This window comes from Symphalangus syndactylus, chromosome 15 (assembly GCF_028878055.3).
Source record: "Symphalangus syndactylus isolate Jambi chromosome 15, NHGRI_mSymSyn1-v2.1_pri, whole genome shotgun sequence".
In the NCBI taxonomy this organism is placed as follows: Eukaryota; Metazoa; Chordata; class Mammalia; order Primates; family Hylobatidae; genus Symphalangus; species Symphalangus syndactylus.
Window position 1 is genome coordinate 42850148 of NC_072437.2, and position 9299 is coordinate 42859446.

General features: G+C 51.0%; 1 protein-coding gene across 1 annotated transcript; it reads left to right on the forward strand.

The window, feature by feature from the left end:
* The first annotated feature begins 392 nt into the window (after positions 1-392).
* POU4F1 (POU class 4 homeobox 1) lies at positions 393-2549 on the forward strand. Its single transcript, XM_055244369.2, has 2 exons — positions 393-751; positions 1407-2549. Exons 1-2 carry the CDS (start codon positions 629-631, stop codon positions 2547-2549), a joined length of 1266 nt encoding a protein of 421 aa, XP_055100344.1. The 5' UTR covers positions 393-628.
* Positions 2550-9299: the final 6750 nt, after the last annotated feature.

Here is a 9299-nt window from a genome sequence, read left to right on the forward strand (position 1 = left end):
GACACACACACACACACATAGAGGGGCGTGCGCATCTCGTCTTTTTTCTTCTAAAAGGTGCCCACCCTTAGACAATAGCTGGACCTTCTGATCTTTCCAGACCACGGTGGGAAAGGTGAGGCGGGCAGTGCGCATGCCCGGGTAGCTACAGGTGCATCACCTGCGCTGTCCTTGCAGGTGGTCACTATAAGAGCGGCTCCCACGCGCTGGTCGCGGCCGGACGAGCGCGCGCGCGCGCAGACGCACGGGGCCGCCGAGAAGGAGAGCGCGCTCCAGACAGACGGAGACAGCTGATGCCTGTCAGCGCGGTGGGGCCGCGAGCTCTCGCGAGAGCTCCCCGGGACGGCCGCGAGAAGTGGGGCTCAGGTGTAAGAGGAGTGCATCCCGTCGGCGCGCGGGGCTAGAGCTCTCGGAGAAGCGGGACCGCGAGGCCGGCGCGCGGCGCTCAGCGCGGTCAGAGGGAGCGCCTGGCAGCAGCAGGAGCAGCAGCAGCAGCCCGCGGGGCGGCCGCCGCCAGCCGCCGCGACCGCCGCGGCTGCAGCCTCCGAAGGGAGGCCGAGTGAGCCGGCGTACGCACTTTCCCGCGGACTTTCGGAGTGTTTGTGGATATACATGCCAAGCCGCCACGATGATGTCCATGAACAGCAAGCAGCCACACTTTGCCATGCATCCCACCCTCCCTGAGCACAAGTACCCGTCGCTGCACTCCAGCTCCGAGGCCATCCGGCGGGCCTGCCTGCCCACGCCGCCGGTAAGCGCCCCACGCCCGCGGCCCCGGCCCGCGCGCCCGCCCCTCCCCGTCTCCGAAACGCTGCATGTCGGGGGCTGGTGTGTGCAGGTCCTGGTGCGGGGAACTGCGGGCAGGGGGTGTAGAGCAATCCTGCTGCGAGGCACGTTTTGTCCGGCGGCGCTTAATGTCGTGTTCCTGTCTGCCTCTGCCTCCGCGTCAGGCGCCTGCGATCGGAGTGGGAAGCGCTGGGGCCAGGATTCTCGACTTCCCTCTACTTTCTCTGTTAATTTCACGCCTCAGAAAGGCGGTCTCTGTGCGTGCTCGGGTGTGTGACACGGGTCCCCAGCTGCGAGTTACATTTCCATTTCTTCTTCTTTTCCCCCTTCTTTTTCGTCTCCCACGCCCGTTCCCGGAATGTGTTCCTGTGTCCCCCTTTCTCCCTACTTCTGTCCCCCTCTCCACGCTCCCATCCCTTCTCGTCTGCCCCCTGCCTGGTCGCCAATATGCCCCCTCTCCGTCTTTCCCGCTCTCCACTGCCCCCAAACCCGTTGTTATTTTGGTTGCTTTGTGTTTGCCCTTCGCATGCTGTGCTTTCCGGCTTGTGTGTGTGTTTCTGTTGTTTTGTTTTGCTCTTTTGGTTTTGTGGTTTTTTTGGTTTGGTTTGTGTCGCCTGCAGCTGCAGAGCAACCTCTTCGCCAGCCTGGACGAGACGCTGCTGGCGCGGGCCGAGGCGCTGGCGGCCGTGGACATCGCCGTGTCCCAGGGCAAGAGCCATCCTTTCAAGCCGGACGCCACGTACCACACGATGAACAGCGTGCCGTGCACGTCCACTTCCACGGTGCCGCTGGCGCACCACCACCACCACCACCACCACCACCAGGCGCTCGAACCCGGCGATCTGCTGGACCACATCTCCTCGCCGTCGCTCGCGCTCATGGCCGGCGCGGGCGGCGCGGGCGCGGCGGGCGGCGGCGGCGGCGCCCACGACGGCCCGGGGGGCGGTGGCGGCCCGGGCGGCGGCGGCGGCCCGGGCGGCGGCGGCCCCGGGGGCGGCGGCGGCGGTGGCGGCCCGGGGGGCGGCGGCGGCGGCCCGGGCGGCGGGCTCCTGGGCGGCTCCGCTCACCCTCACACGCATATGCACAGCCTGGGCCACCTGTCGCACCCCGCGGCGGCGGCCGCCATGAACATGCCGTCCGGGCTGCCGCATCCCGGGCTGGTGGCGGCGGCGGCGCACCACGGCGCGGCAGCGGCGGCGGCTGCGGCGGCGGCCGGGCAGGTGGCAGCGGCGTCGGCGGCGGCGGCCGTGGTGGGCGCGGCGGGCCTGGCGTCCATCTGCGACTCGGACACGGACCCGCGCGAGCTCGAGGCGTTCGCCGAGCGCTTCAAGCAGCGGCGCATCAAGCTGGGCGTGACGCAGGCCGACGTGGGCTCGGCGCTGGCCAACCTCAAGATCCCGGGCGTGGGCTCACTCAGCCAGAGCACCATCTGCAGGTTCGAGTCGCTCACGCTCTCGCACAACAACATGATCGCGCTCAAGCCCATCCTGCAGGCGTGGCTCGAGGAGGCCGAGGGCGCCCAGCGCGAGAAAATGAACAAGCCCGAGCTCTTCAACGGCGGCGAGAAGAAGCGCAAGCGGACTTCCATCGCCGCGCCCGAGAAGCGCTCCCTCGAGGCCTACTTCGCCGTGCAGCCCCGGCCCTCGTCCGAGAAGATCGCCGCCATCGCCGAGAAACTGGACCTCAAAAAGAACGTGGTGCGGGTGTGGTTTTGCAACCAGAGACAGAAGCAGAAGCGGATGAAATTCTCTGCCACTTATTGAGGGGGCTGGGAGGTGTCGGGGGGTGGGTGACAGAGTGGGGAGCTGAGGAGGCATTTTTGGGGGGACTTTCCTCTGCTTGCCTCCCCTCGGATTTGGAGTGTCCGTTATCCTGCCTGCGTTTGGGGAGTCCCTCCTCTCTCTCTTTCCTCCACTCTCTCTCTGATTTTCCTGCCTTTGCTGTCCCCCAGCCTTGAGGACTGGGGTGCTGGGTGTGGGGATTGGAGTATAGGGTAGGGGAGAAGGGGGGGAGCATTCGGGGGAGTGGGGAGTCGGGGGAAGGAAAGCGGAGACCCGAGCAGGGGTTTTAAGGAGCAGGATGGTTCTGGGGTTTGGGTGGGGGGAGACGCGGGAAGGGTAGGAAAATGGACTGTTTCTGACCAGAGACACTTACCTAAATATCCTGGGGACCAAGGAACTATGTACAAAAACAAACCTACCAACCACCAAAAACTAGACAAATAAAGACAAACTAAAACAAAACAGAACAAAAGCAAAGGAAAATGCGTTAGAAATTTTAACTCCGGGGAGCCATAATCTGCAGCTTCATTTTCCCCCATGGAAGAGAAAAAAGCACCACCATTATTACCACCTCCCCAACCCTAGACACACGAACTGAGTCGAAAAACGAAAACCAAACGAGCTAGAAGTTGAAGTTCTGGGTATCAAAGCTAGTTGTTCTGTCTGCATGTTTAATTTTTCCCTCTAATTCTCACCTCCACCCCATCCGTATTCTCTTTATTTCCTCCGTTCCAATGAGACGCCAATGGCTGCTCTCCAATCCCGGGAAGTGAGTGGGAGCACACCTGAAAAGAGAGGGTCAGGGGAAGCCTGGCTACTTGCTTAGGTGGAATCCAAGTTTTCCCGTGGCCCTGCCTATACTCTGGTGGCCTGGTCCTGGTGGGGTGGGGGTCTTTGGAGAGAGGGGCATATTCTTTGAGCTAACTAAAAAGCAGAATTCTGGAGCTTCGAGATATCATTCTAGGAAAGTGGAACAATTTTAACAACAGTTTTTTTTTCCTCTTATGTTGAAGATCTAGTTTTAGACAATTTCAAAATAAGCTTTTCCCACTCATAGAACTTTAACTTGCCCTTTCAGTTTATTTTTTATTTTTATTTTTTAGAGAGGTTTAAACTACTGATTTTTCCTGTTGATTCAAATAGACTGATGGGGTGAAAGTTATTAGGAGATATACTCTCTCCTGTTTTCTCCACTGAACGAGACTCATCTTGCTCTTCGAGGTCCTCTTTCTTCCTCTCTTGGAGAACACGAAATTATAGAAATGTTGAGAAGTTCCTGCTTTCTTTTGCGGTAGGACTTGGCTGTGAGAAAATCACCTAAATCCCAGAAAAGAGGAAGACAGATTTAAAGTGCCCCCACCCCCATTTGTTTCAAAGAGGTCTGCATGTTGGGGGAAAACAGAACAACTGTGTTTCCTTTTACTTGTTCTTATTATTCAAGAGTCATTTATTACTGGGGATAAATGTTGGGTAGCAAGAACTTTAATTTGCACTACCAGTCTCCCAAATATAAAATCATGTATAGTATTTCATAGTAATAATCAGGTACCTTACAAGCTGCTGGTGGATTTTAAAAAATTAAGATAGTTGAAGGTGGTTAGGTAAAATGCCTGCTTTGTGTACAAGATACTCTTTGGATCTCTCGTAGAGATGGTTTGTTACCATCCTTTAATGATAACTAAAACATTGAAAACAGAACAAATGAGAAAAAAAAAAAACCTGCCGACTAGCAAGACTGAAATCATGCATGATCTGAAAGGTGTGGAAAGAAACACAATTAGGTCTCACTCTGGTTAGGCATTATTTATTTAATTATGTTGTATATCATTGTTTGCAGGGCAAACATTCTATGCATTTGAAACTGAGCACTAAACTGGGCTAGCTTTCTGGTAGACCGTTTTGTGGATAGTGCGATTTCACAGTCTATTGCCTGTTTCCACTGAAAACACAACATTTTTGTCATATTCTTGTATTCAAAGGAAAAGGAAAAAAGATTATTGTAAATATTTTATTTAATGCACACATTCACACAGTGGTAACAGACTGCCAGTGTTCATCCCGAAATGTCTCACGGATTGATCTACCTGTCCATGTATGTCTGCTGAGCTTTCTCTTTGGTTATGTCTTTTCTCTTTTACCTTTCCCCTCCCCTACTTCTATCAGAACCAATTCTGTGCGTCAAAATATAACAGGGCGATGTGTCCCAGTACACTTACAAATAAAACATAACTGAAAGAAGAGCAGTTTTATGATTTGGGTGCATTTTTGTGTTTATACTGGGCCAGGTCCTGGTAGAACCTTTCAACAAATGAGACAATATAGCCCAAAAAACCCCCAACCAACCAAACAAAAAGAAAACACAAAGAAATGGGGGGAGAGGAGGGTGTTGAAGGGGGATGAAAAGGGGAGAGATTGAGAATGATGTATTTTTTTGCTGAATCAGAATTCACTTTCAGATAACTCGTGAAAAGTGGTGCTCTAAATAAAATGAATTCTATATTAGTTGCCTGTGTTTATAAAAGTTATTATTTTTTAACTGCAGAAACTCTTAAACCACAGCACTTGATCCAGAGTGGTGAAAACCAATAAATAACCAGGCACCAAAAAACATTTAAATTTAGGGTCAGGGACAGAGGAATTTGGAGGTTTAGATGTGATATTCTAGCCTAAAAACACCTAGTAACTGAATGGCTTTTCTTTGGAGGGTAATACATTTTAAAACATTTAGTGTGCCACCTACTGCTCCAGAGTGACTAGAGAGCCTCTATTTCTTGGTGACTTGGGACTAGATCAGATGCCAAATGTACAAAGTTTCTTAAGAGCTGAGATTATATCATCTGAAGTCATCTTGTAGCCAAATCTTTTTAATTTCACCGGCAAATCTGTGAAGCGAAACACTTGATGTTCAAAAAGAATAGTACATTTTAAAAGCTGTGATTTTAAACAGTTATTAATGTTAAAAAAAAAAGCACTAGAGGTATTTTTAAACATAGAGCTCTTCCATAAAAAGGTGATTTGTTTTTGTTGTTATTGACTTGAAACATCATCAGTTTTAAATAAAATGCATTTGTAAAAAACCCGTTATTTTATAGAAAAGTATGACTGGATTTCATTGTTGGAAAAACAGGACTGAACAAATGAAAAGATTTACAAAGGGTGTTTTGTTTGTTTAAAGTCTGCCTCAAGCAGAAATGTTGCAGGCAAATACATGTGTATTATATAATAATGATCAATGTAGGTATTAAGAATTTAAGGATTTGCTTTAAATAAAACCTTTACCAAGTAAAAATAAGAGTATTATGTTAATAAAACATCATGAAAATGAATTTCCTATTTTATGTAGTAGGAAACTGCAAAACAAAAAAAAAATGCTTTGCTTTCTGGTAAATGAATCTATATATGGCTTGAAGGAGTAGTAAGACTATTCTAAGACGCCTTTAACTATCAATCCATGAAAAAACAAACAAAAAGGGACCTCCTGAAGAGGCCAAACTATCATTGAACTGGGTGTCAATCAGTGATAGTTTGGCCTTTCAAAGTTTTCTAGTTCTGAAGAGAAGTTCACTCTAAGCGGATTCCTCCACCAGTTCTGGGGTGAATATGATAAAATATGTGTCTCGGATTCTTTTAAAGAATAATCTCAAAATAAGTTTGAGAGAGTGGGATAATTGGGCTCCGTTTGCATTTCAGCTTCTCAGGAAATCCAGGCGGCGGCGGGGGTGGAATACGAAAAGCAAATGACAAATAAGCATTAAAGTATCTGCCACATTTATGCCATCCATTTGTCTTAAATTTCCTCTTTTCCCCAGTTCTAGCTCCAGGTCCTGTTCCTTCTGTAGGTCTAAAAAAATTATGTCCTCAAGACCCATCAACTAATTTCTGAATAATTTTTGTTTAATGCGTGTTCTGAAATTGCTCTCGACTTCGATTACACTTTCATAAATAAACTGTAGGCACCCACTGCCGTGATTGTATCGATTTTTGTTTTCTTGTGATACTGAGACTACTTCTGTCCGGTTCCTCCTACACGTGGCAGCGCACGTGAGAGAACAGGGCACCCCAAGCCCGCAGGACTCATTCAGTGAGCCCTGCCCTCTGCCTCTGCCCCGCCGCCCCGGCCTCTCCTGATCGATCGCACCTGGCACCTGCGTGAAGTATCCCTACTCATCTTTCACGTTGATAGGCTTTCGCAGTTTTTCGTCGGTGAAGTTGGAACTGGGGCTTCTGATCCTGGCTAAAACTAGCGTTTCCCACCCCATTCGAACGGCCTTGGTGGCCAGCGGGATGATTAAGGTGATGACAATTAATGCTAGTACAGTTCTGCCATCGGTGTTATTGCCATCTCAGTCTTAGCGCCACGATGACAGCCACGCAGTGCTTTCGAGCTGTTTCAAAAAAGGCCGCAAGCTTAATTGATTTTTTAAAATAGCAGCCGAATTCTAATTCTCACGAGGTCCTCTTTTCCACTTGCGAGATAAGCCTTGTCGCAAACATTACGTTATTTAATATTTGATCAAACCTTCCTGCCACCGCGGCTTCTGGCGCGGGGCTGGCTCACGGGGTATCGGGTGAGCTGAGCGGCCAGAGCCAGCCCGGCGCGTGTGGGGAAGGCGCGCGGCCGCCCCACTTGGGTTGGCTTACTCTTTGAATAATTTATGGTCGGAAAGTTCTGGAAATAAAATGAATTATAACAAGGAGCTAATTGAAAACTTTCGTAATTGTTGTCAAGTCAGCTTTACGGGAGGACGGGCAGCTCCCCGATTCCCTCCCCGAAATCCGGTGGATCTGCAGGGCGGGGCGCGGATCCGGAGGCTGCAAACTTCAGCAGCCCAGCGCTGTTCCGACTCCGGGAGTTATTCTGGAAGCCGCCTCGTGGGGCAGCTCCCTCTCCAGCTGCACTCCGCAGCTCGCAGTTCTCCTGGGCGTAACTTTCAGACTTCGGGGCGGGTGGGTCGGCGTGTGCAGTTTCAAACCATCCGCCGAGCTGATTGGGTTGAATTTGAAGCCAGGAGGGGACCCGCCCTCCCCTCACTCACGCAGGGTTCTCGTTCACCCACCCACCCAACCCAGGCATCCCAGCGCCTTCAAGGGCACCAGCCGCGGTTCTCCGGGTGGCGGCGAAGGGACAGCCGCTCATCCCGCCTGCATCCCTCCGCCGCCTGCCTGGAGAAGCAGCAGCCTACAGGCTTCCAGCTGTCCGAGGTCGCAGCTCCGCTCGGACTGCAGAACAGCCACCGGCCTGCGGGCCCTGGCGTGGATTCGGCCGTGCCCGGGAGAACCCGAGGTTAACTGCCCTAGGCCGGGGCATCCGGCGCGCGTGCGCAGAGTGGCCAGCGGGTGCGCACCGCGGGGAGCCGGGAAGGAAGAGGCGCACACGTAGCGCGCGGAGAGCGCGCAGAGCCCGCACATGCGTATTGGCGCGCGCCTGGTCCCGTCGGAGAGGTGGGCCGAAGTTCCGCGGCTCAAAATTAGGCGCTCCGGGAGGTCCCCTCCAACTCTTACGTGCCCTTGAGGACGTTCTGAGAGAAAAGGTACGGACCAATATCCCAAAGCGGTTGAAAAAACCCTCTCTCCAGTTGCATAAGTCAACAGTCTCCTTAAGCACCACAAAACTTTCACAACTGCCGTACACGTTTTAAAAAGAACTGGAAGGCATACGAGGTTGGCTTTTGTTTTGTTGCTAAGGTGCATATTACCAAAACCCTGCTACAGATTTGAATTTATCCGGCAGGGATTTATGCCCGGGGCGAAATGCAGCCTGGCCGCTAGGCTTTCGTCCTGGGGAATGCAAGTGGAATCCTGAATCGCAAAGCTGAAGTTGAAAATCTCGGTTCGGTGAGAAGCTGACATGGCCCTAGTGTTGAGACCAGCATCCTGCTCCCGCGAACCAAGGGCTGGGGAGAAGAAGCGCCCGTGTCCCAGTCCCCTCCCCAAGCCTCACTGGCGAAAGATAGCTGCTTTCAGATTGAGGAAAAAAAAAAGCGTGGAAGGAAAGTTCTCAAAAGGAGTGGTGGAGGAAGAGACTCCTCGCATTGATCAGGTAAAAGGAATTACAAACAAGTTTGTTTGATAACTCTTACGCCTGGCCTCAGTGCAGTATAATATATACAAACTTTTGTAGACATAGATTAGAATAAAACAAAGTTTGTCAATTTCCAGCCGTGGAAATTCACTTAAACCCGTTTCTCCTTCTCCCCGCCCCCATCAAATGTTGACAATAAACATTTAATGAAGGCAGAGACCTGGTTGTCTCCAGACAGTGTCAGAATACTTTAAGCAGACCATTAGCACGGCCTCTTCCACTTCAAACATCGCGGTACACTCTAAATATATATATATATAACTACGTGTGAGACAAATAATACAATCGTACGGATATCTTAGGTGGTCTGCAGTAGTTCTGATACCCCCGTCCTTACTAACCGAAAACTAACTCATGTAGATTACTCGCGCTTAAAAAATGTTAAATACAGTTAATGCAATATTAATCGCCCTTTGGTGATATAAAATGCAATATTTTCAGGCAGCTATTGAGCTTTTCTAGAGGAAGAGCTGATGAAAAGAGTCACAGCTGAATAGTGGAGAGAAAAAGCCCGGTATTTATTGCTTTTGTTTGGCTTTTGGCTACAGTGACAGGAACCTTCTAATGGGGTAAGGACATTTATTTTATCTGCAATCTATTGCTGCGAGAGCAGGGGCGGCAGATGGGGCTGGTACAATATTCACAGTGTA